The sequence below is a fragment of the Portunus trituberculatus genome, chromosome 42 (genome assembly GCF_017591435.1).
Source record: "Portunus trituberculatus isolate SZX2019 chromosome 42, ASM1759143v1, whole genome shotgun sequence".
In the NCBI taxonomy this organism is placed as follows: domain Eukaryota; kingdom Metazoa; phylum Arthropoda; class Malacostraca; order Decapoda; family Portunidae; genus Portunus; species Portunus trituberculatus.
Window position 1 is genome coordinate 17,305,808 of NC_059296.1, and position 25,255 is coordinate 17,331,062.

Consider the following 25,255-nt stretch of genomic DNA (forward strand, 5'->3'; position numbering starts at 1 on the left):
TTTTGGACATATTGTTTACATTACGGAATCACTTGTCCGATCGCTGAAACCAAACGCGTCAGTGCTGCAGTTCGTATTTATTTCATTTTGCAATCGTGCTTCACAGGCTTTATCAATGTAAATATAATTCACAAGTGGAGTTTTGACTCTTGCTTGAACAAATAAGCCATTTGGATGTTCTATTAATAAAGGTATAAAGGCACCTGGCATGTGTGTGCGTTCGTGTCAATGTATGTGCGTGTTGCTATCAGACCAGGGAGCAGCCCATTTTCTCCACACACTGAGTAGGCTACAGGAAGGATTATGGTATTGGAAATACTTGTAACACCTAAGTACTGAGTTTACATAATATAAAAGGCTAAATTAAATAGTACTTAAGCTAACATCATAATGTAATGACTCAACATACAAATCCAGGTCACTATCCGTCAAGTGTCCAAGCTCACTTGAGGTTGGGTGTTGTCGTACAATACAACATTCGTCTTGGAAGACACACTAGTATTTTTCAGGGTATTTTTCAGGAAAAAAGTGCGTCTTGTAAGCCGTAAAATACGGTAATAGTTTATTTATTTATATTATCTTTTGTTATGTTTTATTATGTTCCTATGTAATAATTATTATTTATATATACCTTTTTCTTACCTGAAAACACATTAAGAAAAATGCTCTTTTAGGGGAGGCTGGAAAGGATTAATGGCATATCAATGTACTTCAATAGGAAAATTTTTTTGAGATACGAGCTTTTTGAGATATGAACTCCGTCATGGAACAAATTAAACTTGTATCTCAAGGTACCACTATACATACTAGCATGAGCTATGTAACAAACAGTTCCCCCAAAAAAACCAAGGGACATGAATTGAAATGGGATGGGCGGGCAAGCATAACCATGCATAGTTGGACAGCACAGCCTAAGAGGAACCCCGATCATCGCATACTTACCAAGGTAAGTTACGATGATCTTATAATTTCTCATCGGCTATATGGTCCAACAGTGTGATGTCATGCATGATTGTTCATAGCCCCATCCCCAACATATCAAAAAGGTAGAAACACCGAATGTGCATGCATACATGTCTATACAATAAACAATAAATAACCAGATCTAAGAAACAAATCATTATGTATTTCCAACAAATGACTTCAGAATGTTCTGTCCAAAGGAACCCCACAAGTAAAAAGGTCTTGTTATAGTGTTTTAGAAAAAGTGGATTCACGTCAGCAACCAATTGCTTTCCTAAGTCATTCCCAGGCCATTCCTGTTCTAAATGTCTTAGAAGTGGATGCAGACCAAATTGAGTAGGAATTAAACCAATCCTTACTTATCCCATACTCTCTCTCATTACAGCCTTGATCCATCTAGTAATTGTGGCCTTTGATGCCAGCCCAAAAAGTTTCCTGCTTGTTAACAACAATTTATTCTAATCTGGACTTACTCTCAGCTTGTCAACTGTACATACGTCCTTATGACATCAACAATACAGGTGTCCCTCGGTTAACGATCGACTACTTAACGATATTTCGCTCATACGATCCCTCCAAATTAATCCCTATTTTTTGGTTAACGATCGCCAAAATTCGGTTAACGATCGGATTGACCAATCGCAATCGCGATCGCAATCGCGATCGCAGCGCCTCCATCCACCCGCGGCCCGTGCAGTAAACACACCACAGTCTTTCCCGCTGTTTTGATTGTGCAACAACAACTCTATCACGCTCGCTCTAAACTTCTTTTTGTGCTTATTTGTGATCAAGTGAACTTAGTGATGGCTTCCAAGCGACCCAACGATTGTTCTCCACCGGGAGATAAGGCTAAAAATCGAGAAAGAGCATTGGCCTTGATATTAAGTTGAACATTGTGACTCGTCATGAGGGTGGTGAAGGGGTAAACTCTATTGCTCGTGCCCTTGGTTTATCTCAATCAACTGTATCAACAGTTCTCCAGAAAAAGTACAAGTGAAGCAGCAGGCCAACCAAGTCACAAACCTGCACAAACACACAACAACTCGTAACAGGGAACCGATTATGGAAAAATTGGAACGTTTGCTGAGGCTATGGATTGAAGACCACACACACCGCCGCATGCCTCTTTCTACCCAACTCGTTACTACTAAGGCACTGAGCCTGTGGGAGGACCTGAAACCAGAATTCAACATAGGCGAGACAGTGTCCTTCAAGGCCAGTAAGGGGTGGTTTGAACGTTTCAAACATCGTGGGAGTCTACACAACCTCAAGGTTAGTGGGGAGGCAGCGAGTTCGGATCAACCGCTGCAAACGCCTTCAAGCCTTTGCTTAAAGAGCGCATCGAGGAAGGAGGTTATTCAGCCAAGCAGGTTCTAAACTTTGACGAGACAGGCCTGTATTGGAAGAAGATGTCATCGAGAACGTTTATAGCAAAGGAGGAGAAGTCGGCACCAGGATTCAAGGCATCTAAAGACAGGTTAACATTATTGGTGGGGGGGAATGCCGCTGGTGATCTTAAGCTTAAACCATGCCTTATTTACCATTCCCAAAACCCAAGAGCTCTGTCTGGCTATATTAAGGAATATTTGCCCGTAGTATGGAAGGCAAACAAAAGGGTGGATGACGACTGTTATCATGCAAAGTTACGTGACAGGATACCTCTCCAAATTCCTAAAAGAATATGCTGCCCAAAACAACATTGCTAACAGATTTCTCTTGCTGTGTGACAACGCCCCAGCCACCCAGAGAGCATGAATGACTGGGCAGATAATATTGAGGTCATGTTTATGCCCCCAAACACAACTGCCCTCATCCAGCCGATGGACCAAGGAGTCATCGCTACTTTCAAGGCCTATTACCAGCGGCGCACCATGAAACAGCTGTTGGCCTGCATTGACACCCCTGACAAGCCGACCATGAAACAATTTTGGAAGGATTATAACATTAAAAAGGGGATCGACAACATCGACGAGTCATGGAAGGAGGTGTCCAAGTCGGCAATGAATGGATGTTGGCGTAATTTGTGGCCTGAGTGCGTGGAACGTAAACAGGAAGTCCCTGTCGATGTTACAGCAGTAAGGAAAGACATCGTTCATATCTCCCATAAGGCAGGCTTCAATGAGGTGGACGAGAATGACGACAAGAACTGCTGGACAGTCATTCTGAGCCTCTCTCCAACGACGACCTCATGGAGTTGGAGAAACAAAATACTTTGGAGGAAATGGAGGAGGACAAGGAGCCTGAAAGAACCCTCTCCGTCAAGATTTTCGAGGAGATTTTTAATCATATTAACCAGGCCATACATCTTCTCCAGGAGAATGACCCCAACCCAAACCGAAGTAATGGCGTGACTAATGCTATAGAAAATGACATGAAAGTGTATAAAGAACTATTTGAGGCAAAGAAAAGGATGGCAAAACAGACAGTCATCTCATCTTTCTTCAAACCACTCACCGCCCAAGCAACCCCATCCACATCCCAAGCAACCCCATCTACCGATCAAGCAACTCCATCCACCTCCCAAGCTACCCCATCCACCTCAAAAGCAATCCCATCTACTTCCATAGGAGTCATCTCGTCGTACTTCAAAGTTCGTCCTGCTACCTCGAAAAAAACTCCACCCACTTCCAAAACAACTCCATCCACCTCCAAAACAACTCCACCCACATCCAATCTATCCTTCACATCCACCGTAACCTTGAGTGACGATGAGGAGAGCCTGGATGACCCACCCCCACTGGAAAACGTATTCTCTCAAGAATTTGAAGGGTTTGAAGCAGCTGACCGAGTTTGGGTCGGGTGTGGGCATGATGAGATTTAATCCTCCAAGGCCCTGTGTCCCCTCGGGGGGCACAAAACAACACACTACGCATATCACATCCACTCCTCAAGGTAAGTACTACCAATTCTAAAGGTGTAAATAACAACTAACAACATAGAAAGTGTCGTTTATTTACGCATCGCGAAATACATGTATGTAGTTGATAATTTCAAATCCCTCAGTTAGCGATCGTTTCGGTTAGCGATCTGTTTTTGGGAAACGTAACCCTATCGTTAACCAAGGGATACCTGTACATAGATTATCATTCAAAGGAAATGCACTAAATCTTATCTCCTGCAAATGATGTTTGACATCAGATGTTTTAAGTGGATCACCAATTCTAAAAATGACCTCATTCTGAGTAAGGAACATATTCCTGATATTCAACAATCAATGCTTTGAAACCTTTACCCAGACTAAACCATGAGTAAATCTGCCTCTTTTTGGTTTAAGTTGAAAGAGACAATTGGGTATTGCTTCCCCAACCATCAAAAGTCTTTAGTAGCAAATCAGGATCCCATGTAAATCCACCCCTAGGAAGTTTTGAGAGTTGTTTAGCCACTGACCTCATAAACAAGCACACAATTTTGTGCTGACCCATTGGAGTTCCATTAACCTTAGCTACTGCAGAGAGAGCTGATCTGGCTGCATTGAGATTACTGCAAATTTATCCTCATCGAAGAAAACAAGTAGACGAGCCAACAGATTATTTAAAGGAGGCAGAAATGGATAAACCTGTTTTCATAAACAAAACTCATTACATACATTAATATGTCTCCCATAAGCCAAAAAGGTTTTATCATCCCAGTTCTTAAACAGTGTTTGTAACTCGGTCTGAAATTCCTGCCCTGCAGAAACATTCCCCCCAACAGAGATCATACTACCAACCACAGATCCCTGATTGGGTGCATACATTTTATATCCTGAGTTACACATTTTTTTTTTTTTTTCGGTAAGGCCTATAGCGCCTGTAGGCACACTTGAAGAATGTATGGGAAGTGCTGTTCAGCTTCCGCCCATTAGTGGCGCAGGCAATTATATTTATAATGGTACCCATATTAGGGCCCATATCACCACCCAAGCTCATCTTGGGTGTAACCACCTAGAACCTGGGTATCACGGTGACATGTAGGTAACTTTAAACCACTCGACAAATGGCAAAGTGTTTTAAGGTTGTACATGGTGGGATTCGAACCTACGCGTGGACGTCTGCCCAATCCCACGCTCACCACCTTATCCACTACGCCACCACCAGTAAACACAGTAAACAACTTTAAGAAATTGAGGAGCATCTGTCAACAGGTGAAGAGCCTCCACGAACCAAGTCTGAGTTCTCCATACTGGCAGTATTGCTAATACTGCACCTTTCTTCCATTATTTTCCAAGTGACGTCTTTTATGACTCTAAATGAAGGGAAAGCATAAAGAAGAGAAACGTTATTCCAACTGATTAAAAAAACATCTGTGCCTAAGGCCTCAGGACGTCTGCCCAATCCCACGCTCACCACCTTATCCACTACGCCACCACCAGTAAACACAGTAAACAACTTTAAGAAATTGAGGAGCATCTGTCAACAGGTGAAGAGCCTCCACGAACCAAGTCTGAGTTCTCCATACTGGCAGTATTGCTAATACTGCACCTTTCTTCCATTATTTTCCAAGTGACGTCTTTTATGACTCTAAATGAAGGGAAAGCATAAAGAAGAGAAACGTTATTCCAACTGATTAAAAAAACATCTGTGCCTAAGGCCTCAGGATCTGGTTTCCAAGAACAGAAAAGTGTTAACCAAATGTTAAGATGAGTAACACAAAGATTCAGAGAAGGTTCTCCATAAATCCTGCAAATGTCTCTAAAACAGTGGCTCCCAAACTTTTTTTCTGTCATTTCCCCCTGCACCCAGTTCAACCATCCAGATTTCCCCCTTCATGTGTATGAGAGAGCTCATGTTTGAACGTGAACCGACTGGTAGATGTGGCATCGCCCATCTACAACAGGTGTCTCTCTCTCTCTCTCTCTCTCTCTCTCTCTCTCTCTCTCTCTCTCTCTCAGACATAAGAAAATCCACCTGAGATTTTTTTAGTAGGTAGTGTAATTATTTCCCCCCTGGTAGCTTCAAATTTCCCCCCAGGGGGAAATTTTCCCCAGTTTGGGAACCACTGCTCTAAAAACAGTGAGCATCAAACTCCATTCCTTGTTGAAATCACTCTCATGGAAGGCTAAATTAGATATAAAATTCAATGTGTTCAGCAGACAAATCCATGTCCTTCTCACAAGCTCAGTCAAAAAATTCCTCAGTTATGTTCAGCAAGGTTGTTTAATGCTACCATAATTATTATTTCTCAAGACAACTGTGGCATTATCTGATTTTTATTCAAAGCAAATTTTCTATGTAATAAAGCCTAAGTCCAAAAAGAACAACTCTCAATTCCAAAATGTGAATATGACCTTCCTCATGTTCAGCCGTGTGGCCATCAGTAATGTTGCCACCTGCGCAAGGCCCCAACCAAACAATGAAGCATCTGTGAAAATAAATAAATCTGAGGCTGATGTACGTATTGATTCCACACAAAAATTAATGTTAGTTATCAACCAGCATATTAGCCATCTTGCTCTCTGAACCAATCATAGTAAGATATCAAAATCACCGTAACTTTTAAACTGTTTAAGTCTAATTCCTTAAAACTTTCTAATCATTTGTATTCCAAGGTAACCCAATGTACAGAAATTCCTGCCATAACCACATTGCTAATAAAAGCAGCCAGATCTCTGATTCTCATATCATCCATTTGCAATAACTCCAATCTCAACTTCTTGATCTTTATGGCCTTAAATTGTGTAAGCTTAAGTCACTAGAATTTATTACAAAAAACAAAAATCATATACTATAACCAGGCCAGGTTAGGTTTGGTCTGGCATCTCCATGTTGATTGTAAAACCTAATCTATCCAAGGTCAGGCCGACATATTGAGCGTCAGTAATTAATATCTCCCTTGAAATTGCCATCACTAGATGATTGTCAATGTAAATAGTCGTCAGGAAACTTATAGCCCAAAAATGTGAAAAAAGAGACCTTTGATAAGTTTAGTAAAAAGTTGAGATGATGAAAAGCCCTGACATAGACAAGTGAACTGCTATAATAATCCATTCCACAAATTTTCAAACTATGGATGATCCACCTCACATACCAGAACAGCAAAAAGACTTTTCAAGTCAATGGATGCAAAGAAACAAATACAGTGGTACCTTGACATACGATTTTAATTCGTTCCGTGACGATCGTTGTACAGTGGAGACTCAATACTCGAACGTAAACAAAGGCTCCTTGGCGTCCCCTCTCCCCCTCCACCATTTGTGACTTGTGCTGCCGCTGTCATCAGAATAACATTATCCTACATTCTATCTGTAGTTTTCAATTATAAACTTATATTAACACCAAAGGCTTATTAGCAGTGAAAATATCTGGTACTCAAACGGCAGCAAATTTGGTCGTTCACAAAGCTCTGTCATCTCCCTTTTTGCAGCCGCCAATGTAGTTTTGATGACATATTACGGGTAATACTGGTATTACCGTATTAACGGTATACCAGTATTACTGTAATACCGGTATCCTGTATGGTGGTCCGCATCACTAGTCCTACCGCAGTATTGAGATAAACAACAATCTTCTGCGTTCTGTCGGTAGTGTTTCATTTGGAAACTTTTGATGACACCAAAGAGGCTTATTAGTGAGAGAGCAAGTGTTAGTGAGCCACAGCACTCCATTTGTTGATCCACAGGAATCACACAGGAGAAAAGTTACAAAAAATGTTTTCATGGATGGTGACTCATCCTCCAGTGACCTCCCTCCTCCTCCCCACCCTTCTCCCCTCCTCTTCTAAGTTATCCATCACCAGCCTTCACTTACAGTCTGTACAAAACAAAATTGTAAAAAACAATTTGAATTTTTTATAAACTTGAGGTTTTGCTAAGATTGATTTATAGGTATCAATAGTCAAACTTTTTAATACTCGAACAGCCATTTGGAACGAATTAAGTTCGAGTTTTGAGTCTCCACTGTATATCAAAAAAATTGTATATCAGATAAATTTTTCCCAGAGAAATTACTGGAAATACAATTAATTCGTTCTTGTGATATGAATTTATCCCCGCCCCCCGCCAAAAAATAATAACATGCTTTAAATACCAACCAAATATAGATTTAATATAAGATAAATACAATGTTTATTGTATGCATGATATACATTAACTATATTGATCAAAATAACAACTTAACCCGCAAAACGCAGAACACATCGATAGACGTTCATCACGCAAGACACGGGGCACATCAACAGACGTTTAGGCTTTTTACGGCTATATTTTGGCTATTTTCTTCCCGTTTTCTTTGCTTGTGAGCTGGCAACACTCATCAGGAGTAAACGTATGCCATATGTCACCGTGTCAACAACAATAAATGGTAGGAGCAATCGACAGTGATTTCATTGTGTCTGATTCTACCACCTCTCCCGTGTGCCTTACTTCTATACCTCGGGTCTCTCGCCATGTTACAAGGAGACAACTTTTGAATGAGAGTGGTATCAGAACAGGAGAGAGAGAGAGAGAGAGAGAGAGAGAGAGAGAGAGAGAGAGAGAGAGAGAGAGAGAGAGAGAGAGAATACATGGGGCCCATTTTCTAGTGCTCTAGCCAAGGCCACTGAACCCAATCGGACGCAAGGCCACATAAAACGATGATACTACCTATTTCAGCCTGTGATATTTTGGTAACCATGACATCTAGAGACTTCTGTTTTTTTGCATTGCAAAGAGGAAAAGTTGCTTGTGGGCAGGAGTAAACATATGCTCTACGTCATTGTGTCACCAATGATGGAGGGTGGTAGTGAGTGATTTCACTGTGTCTGATTCCACCACCTCTCCCGCGAGCCTTACTTCTATACCTCAGGTCTTTCGCCATGTTACAGGGAGACAACTTTTGAATGAGAGTGGTATCAGAACAGGAGAGAGAGAGAGAGAGAGAGAGAGAGAGAGAGAGAGAGAGAGAGAGAGAGAGAGAGAGAGAGAGAGAGAGAGAGAGAGAGAGAGAGGATACAAGGGGCCCGTTTTCTCTCGCTCTACCCAAGGTCGCTGAACCCGATCAGACGCAAGGCCATGTAAACCAATGATACTACCTCATTCAACCTGTGATATTTTGGTAAGCATGACATCTAGAGACTTCTGATTTTTTGCATTGCAAAGAGGAAGAGTTGCTTGTGGGCAGAAAACCATTTGTACTCGCTCATTTATTGAATTTCTAAGTGTAATCAGTATGTGAATACAGCTTATTTTGTGTGTTTCTCACCAAACTTTTACTTTTGGGAGCCATGATCACAGGGTCTTGAGTTCACAAAACTTAATAAAAAATACACACTGCCGAGGAGCACAGACACATACATGTACAAAGGATGAACAACGATACACAACGCGAGCTGAATGTTCAGGTGGACACAGATAGCCGAGCAATCACTGCGCCACCTACCGATGGCTAATTGTATCTTAAAAATATCGTTGTATTTCAAGGCATAAATTATATAAAATTTTTCATCATATATAAAAAAAAATTGTATGTTAGGGCAATCATATGTTGAGATATCACTGTATCTGTAATCCATGGTAAGATATCTAAGTTTCCATAAAATGATGATATTGCACATGCTCATATAAGCATATCGAATTAAAGAAGAACCTCATACTTCCATTTCCCTGCAATCCAGATAAAGAATTAGAAAAGAAACCTGATGAAGCATTTGCAGCTCTATCAACATTATTTTGCTAAAAATATCTATGGCTGCATGAACTGTTTGTATGTCTCAGACAGAAAAATGCAAGGGTGGTAGAAAATGAGCTTACGAGGAAAAAACATGGAAAGAAACAAATCTTTAATCTGAACAATGTTTCACACTCAGAGCTCTGTTGCTGTTTGGCTTTCCTTTGTATTCCTTTGTAAGAAATACCAGATAATTTCCCCAAGAAAACAAGGCAACATTTAAGCTTTTACCCTCAAAAAATTCTCTGGGATGTTCACCAAGGTAAATCTAGCTAGGACAGATATCAACTTAGAGCTTGGTACTGGGGAATAAGCAAGACAAACACAGTCAACAGGTAACTTGCTTTACATTATAGGAACCTCATCCTCTGGCTCCCCTCTCCCGGAAACCTTTATGGATATAGCTGTTCCTGGGAACCTCTAAACTCTTGCTGAAAAAAAAAAAACACGAGGTTCTGCTCCACCTTAAACTTCTCTGATTAATACATTTCTGCGTAAACTGTTGAATCATGACAACAATGTTAGTTTCAAACAATATATCATCTGTCATGTTCTTATACTTAACACTTTTCAAGAGAGACTTAGGTCTAAGGTTATCAGTATTGAGATCGCTCCTCATCTGAGTCAAGTATTTAAAACATTGGCAATAACATGCAGAGGTCATCATTGACATTTTATAGGCTAACATCATGGCAGGATCTTTGAATTGGCTAGGGAGTTCACAAATCTGAATAATAGAATTGAGTGCCTTTCCTAATAAAGGAGTCTGAGCTAACTTGCTCTCCAACCTAAGACTTTGTGGGCCAAGAGAGAAACTGAAACCCTTAATTTGTCAGTCTGGCTCATCTATCATCAGGAACCATGTGTACATAAGCCCCGGTGTCCTTGACCAAAACCTCTGTAACACAGGGCCATTCGCATCATTGGCATCAAGAGCTGCTCTTAGTTATGGCCAACAAACATATGTGTTGAACTAGTAAATGACCCCGCATTAACTTGGGAAGCAACTGGCTCTAGACTCCTGGAGTGATAACAAGCCACCTGCAGAAGCTAGATCAAGATCAGCAACATGTAAAGCCTGAGGAGAGCATAGTTTGGTATGCAACCCCACCAGATGCACCAAATGACAACCTCTTTGATACAACAGGTGGGTTACCATATCAACACTGGCCTTCCCATCATCATTGGTGTCACTGTCCCTCAAAAACAATGAGTGCCTACTTAAGTGCAGAACTATACTCCTGCTTCAGAGGCCGAGAAGGGACAGAATCATAGGGAAGAAGATCATCTCTATTACCGGGTGAAAAATACAACCTTGCTACATGGCTGGGCCTGCCATAGCCAAACCAATAGATCAGCACCTATGTTGCTCCCTTGCCATTATGAAAAACAGCTGATGACCAGGTAAATATTGCCCTCTGGGAAAGAGACAATAACTGGCGTGACAACCAAACAGTTGATTGATGGCTATTATATAAAAAACATACAAAATGGAGCAAGATATGTACGTATATCTGAAAAAAATAAAAGTAAATTCTAATAATACATACCACCTTGGAGAGGGATTCAGCAGAGCAAACAAGACACTGGCAACCTAATGATCACCTTGTGAATGACAATACACTTATTGTCTTTGCACATTGCACTATTAAGCTTTGTACATGTCTTGCTGAGCAGATATACACACTCAAGCTTGCTATATCCTCTGCACCCCATTAAGTGACCACAATGCAGATACAGCAATACCAGAGAGCCACTATGTGGAAACAAACCGTAATAAACACCAACTCCATCAAGTAGCCACTGAAAAGCAGCCACACGTCTAAGCTCTGGAAGCGTCTACTGAGTAGTGAGTGGCTTTGGTATCAGCACTATGCAAGTCATGCATGATACCACACTGTTGGACCACACAGCTGATGAGAAATTATGTGTCATGTATGTTACCCCGGTCAACCTTTCAAGCGTACATACACAGTACATACCAAAAAATTCTATTTCTTTTTAAAATAAGGGAAAAAATGGACTTGATTATCAATAAGGGACTCATGAGTAAGCCTTATCTCAAATTTTGTAAAAAAAAATTCCACTCAAGATATAATGGGTTAAGACAACGCATGCAGCTCTAGATATTCAATAATGTGTTCGGCAACTAACTCCCAATAAATTTGGGGGCCCTGGTAAGAAAGTGGGATTTTCAGCAAGGTAAAGCTAAAACATAATCTAATGTCACCTCTTACTACAAAAAATAAATGAGAGTCATTCCACTAATCATTCATAATACGTCCTAACCTAAGATAACATTAAGGGTTAAGCCAAAAACATTCGTAAATAGTAGCATGCCCTGTCTTTATATTTACCAACTATTCAAATTCTAAATTTTACAGTATAATCTGAATCCATATTAAGATACTATAAGCAAATCACTACTTCATGCCAACATCTATTCATTACTTCCACCAAAAGATCTGTAATAAGCTAACCACCAGGCACTGTCCTAATATAGACATCTCTTCAGTTGTTCTCATTTCCCAGTTCCTCTTTTGCAGCTCTTTCACTCAGCTGACAAAATGTGGGAATGAAAATGTGGTAACCCAAACTATCCTAATCTAATCTAAACTAACCTATCTAGCATTATAATTAAACCACACTACTGGTCAGGAGGGTTCTGAGAAAGAAGTATTATCAGTATGTGGGTATTATTATACTCTTACACCAACAGCAACATGGCTTTTGTTACCCTTCTCATTTTATACAGCTTTTAATTCTGAGTAATTTGAACTCATACATACTCGTTGCAAACAATTTATAACATTGAAAAAACAAATGTTTTAAATTTACCACTTTTTGGGGAGAGCGAGCAACACCCACCCATGTATGGACTACTGGACACTGCGGAACAGTGTTACATGTGTCCATTCATGTGTGTATATTGTCACATTATTTGCACATGCGTGAAATGAATCACGGTAATTGGTTCTTTTGTTTGAGCATGCAGCCACTAGTTAACCAATAAAAATAATACAGAATAAATCAAACCAACCAGAGTGGTTTGTGGAGAGAAACGACGCTTTTTGAATCAGTCTGTGAAAGATGTCTGCCTGGGCAGGGTATTGCCTTGATTACATCCATTGTATTGTTAGATTTTACAAAGAAAAATAAAGTAACAACTTCTTAGTGTTACTAGTCAGGTTAGGCTAGTTTGCTTTGGTTAGATCAATTCAATTGTATCAATATAGTTAATTTTGTTCTGAGGAAGACACATTAGAGATGTATGTTGCCTCAACTAGGTTACGTTAGGTTAGGTTAAAGTTAGGGTTACGTTATTTTGGGTTAAATAGATAAGTTAAAATAGGGTGGGGTAGCCCGCGGTGGCGGCAATTCATAAGAGGAGAGGGGTGGTTATTAAAAAAAAAAAAAAAGTACCAATTTGCACTAGAAACAAAGTGTATATTCATTCAAAACAGGTCAAAATCTACCAGAAAAAAGGGTAAACCTACAGAGTTTCACCACCTTGCCCTTTCTGGACGAAACTATTTTTTTCTGGTAGATTTCGGCTTGCTTTTAATTAAAATACCACTTGTTTTCGGCGCAAATCAACCAATTTTTTTTACAGCCCCAAAACATATTATGATTTGCATAAAAAAACAACTGGTAAATTAATTAAAAACAAGCCGAAATCTACCAGAAAAAATTAGTTTCGTCCAGAAAAGAACCTAACCTAACCAACCAACCTAACCTAACTTAACCTAACTAAACCTAATCTAACCTAACCTAACTAAACCTAATCTAACCTAACCAAACTAAACCTAATCTAACCTAACCTAACTAAATTTAATTTAATTTAATCTAATCTAACCTAACCTAACCCAACCTAACCCAACTAAATCTAACCTAACCTAACCTAACTAAACCTAATCTAACCTAACCTAACTAAACCTAACCTAACCTAACTAAATCTAACCTCAGGGGCCGTCGTGATTGGTGGAAATAATTATACTTTTTTTTTCATTGGCCGCCGCTTCAGTTTCAAAGAACAGAACCAATCAGCGTAAACAATTAAGCGCATGCTCAGACAATGGTATGTCACGGAGCCCGCCGAGCCACCGCGAGCGCATGACACCATCAGTGTGCGGCAGGGCTAGTGTCACAGCTGATCACCAAAACACCAAAACACGCTTAAATTAAAAAAAAAAAAAATCTGTGTCACCATTCAAAAAGGTTGCACCTAGTATATATGGGGTTCAAATTACTCGTAATCAGCTCTATCTCTTGAGGTGGGTAAAAAAAAAAACACCTAGCTGATTGTGGTGAAACTCTGCAATAATACCAAAAAAAGTTGTTTTGTCCAGAAATGAGCTGTTGGTGTCACTATAAATTTACCAGTGTGTATCACCTCAACTAGGTTATGTTAAACTTAGGGTTTGGTTAGTTTTGGTTATCATATTTTCATTCCTACATCCAGTCAGCTGAGAGTATGGACTGAGAAGAGGGAGCAGGGAAACAAGGACAGCTGGAGGGACGTTTATATCAAGACAGTGCCAACCATCGTACAGTACCACACCAACCAACTAAATCCTTCCAAAATCAATCAAAACATTCCTTACCTAACAACTTTTCTACGCCGGTACGGGTGACAGTGTTTTGTTCTTGGAGTACACACTTGCATTTCGAACTACGAATCACATCTGCTGGCGGTATCCACAAAGCATCTTCTTTTGTTGCCTCATCTGTCACGTCATGCCACTCAATCACCACCTCGCATATCGAGTTGGATGACAACTCACACCGCGACAGCCTCACAGCTATTGCCTACTGGACAGTGTGATCTTGATGATCTTGACCTTGATACTACAGGCGACTCGGGATCGCTCCTGAGCCAGACCGGTAGCTCCTGTAGACGACAAAAGAAAGGTAAACAGAAAATAAATAAATAAATAATCTTGATCTTGATCTTGATACTACAGGCGACTCGGTATCGCTCCTGAGCCGGGCCTTTGGATCGGCAGCTCCTGATTGATTGATACATTTATTGTTGAATTAATAAATAATTACAACAAAGGAAGAGGATGGGCCTTGCCACCCACCCCTGAGCAAAGACTTAAGGTTAAAGTATAAAAAATCTAACAGACTTAAGGTTAAAGTATAAAAAATCTAACACTGTCCAGTATACACTACAAGAATACAAGTATTTCAGTAAATAAATACACATATTGCACACCTTATTGCCTAAACATCCTACAGTGTTGGGGCAAACTGAGGATATTCCCTGAGTATATCCCTGAGAGTGGCTGAGTCTAAGAGATGGTCAATGAGGCTGTACAAGTCATGCTGACCTCGTGGCCTAAATTTAGCAATGAGAGGACATTCCATGATATAGTGACACAGAATGCTGACACACGTCACTCTCTCCTTGGCCCTGCTGAGCACCGCTGGCTGGGGATGGGGTTGGGGCCACAGTGGGGGTCCCACCGCATACTGTGTGCTGCTGGTTCTTAAAGGCAGCAAACTCATTGCTAAGACCAGAGACTGTTGCAGAAAGATTGTCCACTTTGGCAGCTAGAGCACTCACCACTGTCATTAGCTGCTGGGTGGGGTCGGTGGCAGGCAGTTCCTGAGTGACGCCTGGCTGGGGCATTGTTTTTGGAGGCACAGTGCGCTGTGGCAAAGGTGGGAACACGGCCGGTGTGGCCAAGGTGCCAGTGGTGGAGCTGGAAGGCTGGGACAGGTGAGCGGCAGCAGCCGAGAAGGAGGGCTTCGTCGCCCAGGCATTGGTCTGGGGAGGTGGAGCCTGGCGGAACACAAGCCTAGGCGGACTCACCTCATCAGTGGCAGGCTCCCTTTGGGGTCGAGGCCTGACAGTGCAGAGTGTGGAGTAGGCGTTGTGGTCACCCCCACAATTACAGCGCCGAGGAGGGATTTTGGTGCCCTCCTTGATCTTATTCAGACATTGTACTGACTTATGAGGGCCGGCACAGTACCTAAAGCGAGGGGCAGACTAGCAATGCCACTCCTTGGGTCCCCAGCGACTGCAGTGGTGACATAAATCTGGTTCTGGCGTTTAACGCTCCACACGCCAACGTCCAAGGCCCAGGAGATGCACCTCACTGGGCACCTTCCCTGTCACCACTCCCAACAGTTGAGGCCTTGCCAATTTGCCCCACCATTCTCCTCTTCAGCTCGTGGAATCCAGCTGGTACCTCTATCAGGTTGACATTGATATGGGTCGCTACACCATGGATAATAACAGGGTGAGTACCTTCCTCACCAGGACACTCCATAACGAGACCCAGGAAGCCCTCACTCACCAGGGTAGCATAGAAGGAGGAGTCAGTGAAATAAGGTTGGCTTCTTCCTTCCTTGTAGAGTGGCTGCAGGTCTGGATGTTGCTTCAGCAGGGCTGCAAACCAGCTGAACAGCTCACTGGGCGTCTTTCCATGCCCGGCAGGAAGTGCAGATGTCGTCTTCCTTGTTTTCGGTCACTAGCAGCATTATCCTGGTGTTTTTCTTGCCAGATGGTGCAGGATAAGGCTCCTCGACAATCTCCATGTCCTCGAGGGCTGCTACGCCGCAGTGTCGTCAACAGGCCTAGACCTCCCTCAGTAGCCACTGAGTAGGCATGATCACTCCAAATCACTTCTGATTTCCGTTTGTAGGGGCTGCCACTCATATAAACAAATGGAGTGTTATTAATGACGTCCTTCCAACACAGCGGGCAGGACGCGACTGCTGGGAGCATCTGACACACAATCCCAGCCTATATTGATTCAGTGCTTCATGCTTGTTTTCTGAGTACAAGGTATGCAAATAATATTATAATTTTAATAGTGAGTTAGTTAAATGGATAATATATCATCAAAATTCATGGATCAATTTTTATGCTTTGACTGAGGTCGTTAATACTCAAGAGATGTTTTATTAAAGTACTATTCCTCAAAAGTTTGTATGTTTATGAGAAGTTTACTTATTTATTTATTTTATATTTGGGAGAGGAAGGAATGGAAAATTTTGATATTTCTATACAGAATTACAATGTGCCTATGTTTATTTCTCTTCTCCCAAATTGATAGGCCTTGTTTTATACGTGATTTCAGATATCACAGAAACGAAGATGGTATCAGGATAGTCATTTGGATTACGGGTTCACATATCTTGTCAAGGACGGTGCACACATCCCTCAGTGTGTTGTGTGTTTGAAAACCTTCTCTAATAGCATCATGAAACCTTTCAAACTGAAGCAGCATTTGGCAAATGCTCATCCACAGTTGAAAGATAAGAATTCTAGCTTTTTTGAGATAAAGTTATCCAGCTTGAAGAGGATGAAGATGGATGCATCTGGGACGTATCAGCAAACCAACATCAGCATAGTGAAGGGTTCATATGTGATTGCCCTTCAGGTGGCCAAAGCAAAGAAACCCTACACGATTGGTGAAAGCGTTTTGAAACCATGTATCCTTGACAGTGTGAGGCTTGTGTTAGGAGAGGAGTCATCCCAGAAGATGAAACAGATTTCCTTGTCCAACAACACCATCAAGAACAGAATTGCAGAAATGTCTGAAGATATTAAGGAAAATGAAAATGTGGTGTCAAAAGTAATGTCATCGCCCTTGTTTTCCCTTCATATTGATGAGTCTACAGATGTCACCAACATTGCACAACTGCTTGCTTTTTGCTGCTACATAACTGACTAAGGAATCAAGGAAGAGTTTCATTTTTGCCGGCCATTAGAGATGACAACAAAGGTAGCTGATGTAACGACAGTAGTTGCAGATTTCTTTGAAGAGTCGGGACTGGATTGGAACAAACTGAAAGGGGTTTGCACAGATGGTGGCCCTAATATGCTTGGTTCACGATCAGGATTCATTATTCTTGTGAAGCAGAAGCAGCCTGATTTAAAAGGAACACACTGCATGATCCATAGAGAAGCTCTAGCCTCAAAGACAGTTCCAAAGAACCTTCATGATGCTTTGACTATCATAAACATTGTTAACTATGTGAAAGGATCAGCCTTGAACACTCGCCTCTTTCGCGAACTCTGTCAGGACATAACATAACATAACATAACATAACATAACATAACATAAATAATAGGATAACAAAGGGCCACCAGGGCCCATCTAGGTTATCCTGTATCAGTCGCACAGCGACCTCGTCACCAGTACTTAAAGATACACTTACAAGTACACAATACATTATATACTAATTCTAAATATTTGGCCCATTAACAGGGCAAGTCCTGCAGCGAATTCCTCTACAATCTGTGATCCCCATACATGGGGATCATGTCTTGTTTAACTATAGTAAATTTCTTATAAAACTATCATGCAGTGCTATACATAATTATAAATCTAATAAATTTAAGTGCTTATCTAATCTGTTTTTAAACATTGTCAAACTAGTGCTATTTATAACCCTCTCTGGCAATGCATTCCAGAAGTCTACCACCCTATGACTAAAGAAATATTTTCTTATATCTAACCTGCAGCCTTGCTTTCTAATCTTCCTGCCATGATTTCTAGTCCTACTTCCTCTTCTAAGGTAAAGAAAGATCTCACATCTATGTAGTTTGTATCTGAGAACATTTTAAATAACTCTGTCATATCCCCTCTTATACATCTCCTCTCAAATGAAAACATGTTTAATTCCTTTAATCTATCTCTATACTCCAGGTGCTTTAATGCTGGTATCATCCTAGTTGCTCTTCTCTGAACTGCTTCTAACATGTTGATATCCTGCCTATAATGGGGTGACCAGGCCTGTATGCAATACTCTAAATGGGGCCTAACATAGGAATTATATAAGCTACGCACCACTTCCTTACTTTTATAACTAACATTTCTATTTATAAAACCCAGGATCCTATTTGCCTTATTTCTTGCTTCTAAACATTGCTTTGAAAATTTTGTACTCCTGTCTATCACTACTCCTAAATACTTTCCCTCCTCTACTGCCTCTAGCCAACATCCCTCCATCTCATAGCTAAAGTTTGTGTTGTCTTTACCTAAATGCATAACCTGACACTTTTTAGAATTAAACTCCATCTGCCACCTGTCTGCCCATGGTATCAACTTGTCCAGGTCTCGTATTCTGTAATTGTCCTTTTCACCCTGTACTGCACATGCTATCTTAGTATCATCTGCAAACTTTGATACTTTGCTACTAATTCCTATATCTAAATCGTTAATGTACACCAAGAAAAGAAGAGGTCCTAGCACTGATCCTTGGGGTACCCCACTAACCACTTCCTTCCACTCAGACATTGCCCCATTTAATACTACTCTCTGTTTCCTATCAGAAAGCCATTCACTAATCCAATCAACTAACCTACCCCCTATCCCATGTAGTCTCAATTTGTACACTAGCCTCCTATGCGGTACCTTGTCAAACGCCTTGCTAAAATCTAGATATATAATATCTATGCTATTTCCATCATCTAACTCCTTGGTAATATATTCTAAGATATCGAGCAAATTTGTAAGACAGGACCTCCCTGATCTAAAGCCATGTTGGGTATCTCTAATTAATCTATTCTCATTTAAATGCTCCCAAATACTACCCTTAATGATTTTCTCTAGTATCTTACATACTATACTAGTTAAACTGATCGGTCTATAATTATTCGCATCATCCTTCCTACCTTTTTTAAATAATGGTTTAACATTAGCTAACTTCCAGTCCTGAGGTATCTCAGCAAACCTAAGTGATCTTTCAAAGATTAACTTAAGTGCTTCAGAAATACTGTCTACACCCTCCGTAAGTACTCTGGCATGTAGTTCATCAGGACCACTAGCTTTCCTATCGTCTAGTTCAAGAATAAATTTCCTAATAATTCCCGGTTTTATATCAATATTTTCTAAAGCTCTTAAACTACTCGGAAGTTCTTAAACTGCTAACCACACTGCTCTTTTATTTCACACACAAGTGCAATGGCTTTCAAAAGGGAACATGCTGTCGTAGGTCTTTGAACTGCGGGAAGAAATAAAGTTGTTTTTGAGTTACAGCAACAAGGTGGACCTGCTGTCTGCCTTCAACAAGGAAGGGTTTGTAGCACAAATGGCTTATCTTGCTGATATTTTTTAAACTCTGAATGAACTAAATAAGAAATTACAGGGACAAAGGAGCAACGTGATTCTGCACACGAACACCATCAATGCTTTCATGGCTAAACTACAACTTTGGGGAAAACAAATTAAAAAAAGGAAATACAGCATTCTTTGAGCATTTGAGTGACATACCTGGTGGGAAGGACATCAAAGACCCATTGAAGGAGGAAATCATCACTCACCTTGATCATTTGGGGAACGAGTTCAAGCGGTATTTCCCCGGTAACAACACTGAAGACATTTCAATGAGGCTAACAAGGAACCCATTCATATGTCAGGTGGATGATGTCCCTGAGGACATGCAAAATGAGTTCTTGGAGCTCAAATGTGACTCTTTTGCCAAGGATGAGTTTCGTGCACAAGATCTTGAAGAATTTTGGGTTAATATGCGTGGAGCATACCCACAACTGAGCAACAACGCATTGAAAATCCTCATTCTGTTTTCCACAACCTACCTTTGTGAGTCAGGATTTTCTACTTTACTCACAATCAAGCCCAAAGCATGACACCGGCTAGAGGTGGAATGTGACATACGTTGCGTGCTTGCCAAACTAACCCTGATATTGGTACACTGGTGCACAAGAAGCAGCATCACCCTTCTCACTAATTTAATTCTGAAGTAGAAGAGCAAACAAGTCCTTTTATTTCTTACTAACCGCTCTCTATGGCTATGCTTAGTTGTTACTAACTGCTCTCTATCCACTTTACTCTGTAACTATAAGTTTATCAGTATATTTGTACATTTGAAAAATAAATTAGTAAATAGTCTCATTGTGTTATAACTGCTCTTTCTTTCATACACATGAAGGGGGAAATCTGGATGAATGAACTGGGTGCGGGGGGAAATCACAGAAAAAAGTTTGGGAACCACTGATCTAGAGACTTCTGGTTTTTTGCATTGTAAAGAGGAAGAGTTGTTTGTGGGCAGAACACCATTTGTACTCACTCATTTATTGAATTTCTAAGTGTAATCAGTATGTGAATACAAGCTATTTAGTGTGTTTCTCGCCAAACTTTTACTTTTGGGACCCATGATCTTGAGTTCACAAAACTTAAGAAAAAATACACACTGCCGGGGAGCACAGACACATACATGCACAAAGGACGAACAATACACAAAGCGGGCTGAATGTTCAGGTGGACACGGGTAACCGAACGATCGCTGCGCCACCTACTGACATCTATTCATATCTTAAAAAATGTTTTTGTAATTCAAGGCGTAAATTATATGAAATTTTTTTTAGTATATCAAAAAAATTGTATGTTGGAGCGATCGTATTTCAAGGTATTACTGTACCTTGATATTAGGTCCCCGCGTTCTCTTCTATCTTGTAAGGTTGGCAGTCCATTTTCCTTCAGTCGTTCTTCATATGTGAAATCCTTTAATTCCAGCACCATCTTTGTAGCAATCTTCTGTATCCTTTCCAATTTTCTTATATCCTTTTTAGAGCTCGGAGACCATACCACTGCTGCATATTCCAGCCTTGGGCATATCATGCTTGTGATGATTTTTTTCATCATATCTTTATCCATGTAATGAAATGCCACTCTTATACACTCAACCCTCGATTTGCCGGACTAAAAGGAGGGAAGGCTTGTCCGGGAATGGCAAATGTCCGGCAATGGAAAATGTCCGGGGGTCTACCCCCTTGCCGGACTTTACCCTATACAGGTTGAACCCCGCTTTAACGGCACGCGATTTACCGGAATCCCGTGTTTAACGGCAAAAATTTCCGGTGGGAACATAGTGTTGTCTTTAACGGCATTTTGGCACCTGCACCAGCTGTACCAGGAAGTTGGAAAATAAATCAGACGTTTTTTGTTCAGAAAAACAAAACTGAGGGAGAAGAAAGAGACTTTGCACCAGATGTGGAAGACAAGAGAAAGAAAAATAAAAGAAAGGCAGGATCAGGAAGAATAGAAGTAACAGGAGGTGCCGAGGCAAAGGCAAAACCTCCGACGACCATCATCATCATCATCATCTCACCACGTGGGGCCGTAACACATGCCAATGCCGCCGACACACATCTGTACTGTTTTTTTTATTAGCATTTACCTTACTGTAGATATATTGATGGTAGATATCTGATCCCGTGTGGTCTAGTGGCGGCATCAGTAGTTTCGTCTACTCAGAATCAGACACGACTTCCATACTCGAGTCATGTGACCTGAGATGTTCACCACTAGGGCCTGGTTGAGGAGAGGTGGTAGTGGTGGTGGTGGCAGTGGTGGTAGTGGCGGTGGCAGTGGTGGTAGTGGCGGTGGCAGTGTTGGCAGTGGTGGTAGTGGCAGTGGCGGTGGCAGTGGTGTCAGGCTTGCTCACTTTGAAGAACTCTTTTATCAAAGTCTGTCTGCCAGACTCGTGTTGCATACGAATGATTTTAGATCGAAGCAGGCGAAGTTGATCATAGTGAATCTGGATATAAGCACAACACTCGTGTGACGTGGCAGACTTGTTTACAGTCCAGTACTAGACGTGTATGTCCGCCCGCGCTGCCATCTATAGTGCCCGATTTGCGAACTTTGTCTGGCGCGGTAGTTTGAAATCGACTTGTCCCGGACTTTTTTTTTTTTTTTTTTTTTTCCCACAGACTCTTGTCCGGCAAATCCGAAATCCGGCAAATGGAGGTCCGGCAAATCGAGGGTTGAGTGTATTAGTCAACATCTTATATGATAGTCCAAATATCTTGCTTATGTGTTTATCAGGGTTCAGATTTTCTTGTAAGATCACTCCAAGATCTTTTTCCTCTTTAGTTTTCATTATTTGCTCCTCTCCCATCAAATAATTCCATACTGGTCTTCTCTTACTCTTTCCTAGTTCTATTATGTGGCATTTCTTGTCACTAAACTCCAATTTCCACTTCTTGCTCCATTCATAGATCTTGTTTAAATCTTCCTGCAACAGCAGACAGTCCCCTCTGGTTTTGATAACACTTAGGTACTTTGCATCATCAGCAAATAAATTTATATTATTGTTTATCCCAATGTGAATGTCATTTACATAAACGTGAAACATAATGGGGGCTAACACTGACCCTTGTGGCACTCCGCTAGTTACTTTACCCAAAGATGAGTATGTATCTCTAATCACAGATCTCATTTCCCTATCCTTCAAATAATCCCTTCTCCATTCAAGCAAGGTTCCACGCAGTCCTCCTATGTACTCTAGTTTCCAAAGAAGTCTTCTGTGCGAGACTTTATCAAAAGCCTTTTTAATGTCCAGGTATACTGTGTCTACCCATCCACCTCTGTTTTCATGTTCTGCAATAACTCGAGTAGAAGCTTAATAAGTTTGATACACATGACCGCGAGACAGTTTGTGAAGAGGAAAATTAACCAAAAATATGCCCACTTGTGTTCAGATAAGTTGCCGATGTCCTGCTTACTGTTTGGCGATGATGTGTCTCAGTCTACCAGGCAGATTGAGGAATCGGAAAAGCTGAGGCATAAACTAGCAGCCAAGAAAACCACCCCTGTCCCGTGGAGGTTCATAAGTGGCAGGTCCAGAGGCTTCTCGGGGAGGACGACTCACAGGACCTACTCACCTAGGTCACAGCCCTACAGACTGCTCAGGGGCGTCAGGAGTGACCAGCGGCAAGAACAGCCTTATCCAGACCAGGAGTCAAAAAACGCCAAGGGCCGGGGTCACTTCAGGCCCTGGCGTTAGCTGAGGTTAGTAACAAATTTGAGGCAGGTAGGCTTCATAAATTTACTAATGTATGGCGACAAATTACCAAAGACCCATTAATTTTGGACATGGTGCAACATTGCCATTTAGACATAAATGTTGCTGATATTGGGCATTTATTCAGTGGGAAGCTTACATACTGCTTCAATTTGGAGGAACATGTCATTGATGAGGAAATCAATAATCTTTTAGAGCTTAAAGTGATTGAGATTACTGATAGAAAGGAGGCACAGATTATTTCACCTATTTTTCTTAGACCTAGAAAGAATGATGGATACAGAATGGTACTCAATTTAAAACAACTAAATAGCCACATCCCTTATAAACATTTCAAAATGGAGAATTTTGAACAAGCCATCAGGCTCGTCAATGCAGGGGATTATTTAGCTTCAGTTGACCTCCACCATGCATACTATTCAGTTAGGATCGCACTTGTTTGCCTCAAGACTTAATAAGCAAATTGCCTCTTTTTGTTCCTGGCACCCAGACCCAGGAGTAGGATACTTCGATGCCTTCTCGCTAAACTGGGCTGACTTTGACCTGTCCTACAAGTTTTCCCCATTTTCTTTGATTGCTAGGTGCCTACAGAAGCTGCGGGCAGAAGGGGCGAGGGGGTGGATGATTGTTCCCATGTGGATGTCACAGCCATGGATGGGGACTTTGCTCGGCATGTTGGTCGACCACCCCCGCCTCATTGCAATGAGGAGAGGTGTTCTCACACACCCGTCCTCCAATGTGGAGCATCTGGTCATGCGTCACACCAGACTATTGGGATGCTTGCTGTCGGGGAGCAGGTCAGAGCACGAGGAGTATCTGAAGAGGGTGTGGATATCATCATGGCCTCATGGACAGCAGGTACAGAGAAGCAGTACCGACCGCATTTCAGAAGATGGTCGCAACTTTGTAGTAGGTGGAACATTACTTCCATTAATCCCAATGTCAGCAACATAATAAACTTCTTGTCTGATACTTTTCACATAAATGCGAGGTATGCTATCTCTTCTTTAGGCATCGTAGTGGATGGTTGCAGGGCTGGTAACCACCCCTTGGTCATCAGATTTATGAAGGGAGTATTTAACCTGAGATCACCCCTACCTAGGTATGCTGCGACTTGGGACATCCAGCCTGTTCTACGGCAGTTGCAATCCATGCACCTGTTGTACATGTTGTCTCTTAAGGACTTGACTCTAAAATTAGTTATGTTGATGGCACTGACACAGGCTGCGAGAGTACAGACTTTGCACTTATTGACCATTAAGGGTTTATGCATCGAACAGGATTTCATTATGGTTCCCCTAAGTGGTAACATCAAGCAATGCAGGCCGCAGTTTAATGTGTGTGTGATAAAATTTCAAACTTATCCCAAGGATGCAAGCTTGTGTGTGTATGGAACTTTACGGCAGTATCTCGCCAGAACACAGGAACTTAGACAAGGCATGGGGCAGGAGTCTTATAGTTTATTTCTCAGCTTCATCAAACCACACAAAGCAGTTACAAGAGACACCATTGCTCGGTGGCTCAGGAAGATGTTGGATAGGTCAGGGGTAGATACTACTACATTTACGGCCGGTAGTGTTCGCGAGGCTGCAGCATCCAAGGCCAAGGCTATGGCGAAAGCAGGGTGGACAAGGGCAAGTACTTTTGCTAAATTTTATGATAGGCATGTGGGCACGACAGACCCATTTCATAATGCTGTACAACAATAATAATGAGTTTTTTGCAAATTTTTCTATGAACATTGTGGAATATTTTTTGCTGAAGGAGGCAGACAGGATGTATTTTGGACTCCAGAGAATTTAGGTTGGATTTGTTAAAGTACTGATTGGGTGGTTGGTATGTCTGGGTGATACATTTGTTTTCAGGTTTAATGTAACGTTTTGTAT

At 41.3% G+C, this 25,255-nt stretch overlaps 4 protein-coding genes across 11 annotated transcripts in view; 3 read left to right on the top strand and 1 right to left on the bottom strand.

The window, feature by feature from the left end:
* Positions 1-14,524, bottom strand: part of LOC123517313 (lysophosphatidylserine lipase ABHD12-like) — a 124,464-nt gene extending 109,940 nt beyond the window's left edge. For 6 of the 7 annotated variants that reach the window (XR_006678430.1, XR_006678431.1, XR_006678432.1 and 3 more), the window contains exon 1: positions 14,189-14,524. Coding sequence is in view for 2 of the 7 variants with exons in the window: in XM_045277284.1 (XP_045133219.1) it covers positions 14,189-14,250 (62 nt within the window). In the remaining 5 variants the exon portion in view is untranslated. The remainder of the gene's footprint in view (positions 1-14,188) is intronic. The other variant, XR_006678435.1, reaches the window with a different exon arrangement.
* On the top strand, positions 129-25,255 carry LOC123517314. 2 transcript variants are annotated; one of them, XM_045277287.1, is made up of 3 exons: positions 129-306; positions 23,094-23,356; positions 23,951-25,255. In XM_045277287.1, exon 3 carries the CDS (start codon positions 24,020-24,022, stop codon positions 25,076-25,078), a length of 1,059 nt encoding a protein of 352 aa, XP_045133222.1. In that variant the 5' UTR covers positions 129-306; positions 23,094-23,356; positions 23,951-24,019; the 3' UTR covers positions 25,079-25,255. The 2 variants fall into 2 exon arrangements, with proteins under 2 accessions (XP_045133222.1, XP_045133221.1); XM_045277286.1 differs by lacking the exon at positions 129-306 and having other exon boundaries at positions 22,898-23,356.
* Positions 16,799-17,272, top strand: LOC123517377 (SCAN domain-containing protein 3-like). The gene has a single exon (XM_045277388.1). It carries the CDS (start codon positions 16,799-16,801, stop codon positions 17,270-17,272), a length of 474 nt encoding a protein of 157 aa, XP_045133323.1.
* Positions 17,312-17,635, top strand: LOC123517378 (protein ZBED8-like). The gene has a single exon (XM_045277389.1). The coding sequence runs from the start codon at positions 17,312-17,314 to the stop codon at positions 17,633-17,635; it is 324 nt and encodes a 107-aa protein (XP_045133324.1).

What these genes read in the sequence shown, in the direction of transcription:
- LOC123517377 (XM_045277388.1), top strand. Translation starts at nt 16,799, where the DNA reads ATGAAACCTTTCAAACTGAAGCAGCATTTGGCAAATGCTCATCCACAG.
- LOC123517378 (XM_045277389.1), top strand. Translation starts at nt 17,312, where the DNA reads ATGACAACAAAGGTAGCTGATGTAACGACAGTAGTTGCAGATTTCTTT.
- LOC123517314 (XM_045277287.1), top strand. Translation starts at nt 24,020, where the DNA reads ATGGATGGGGACTTTGCTCGGCATGTTGGTCGACCACCCCCGCCTCAT.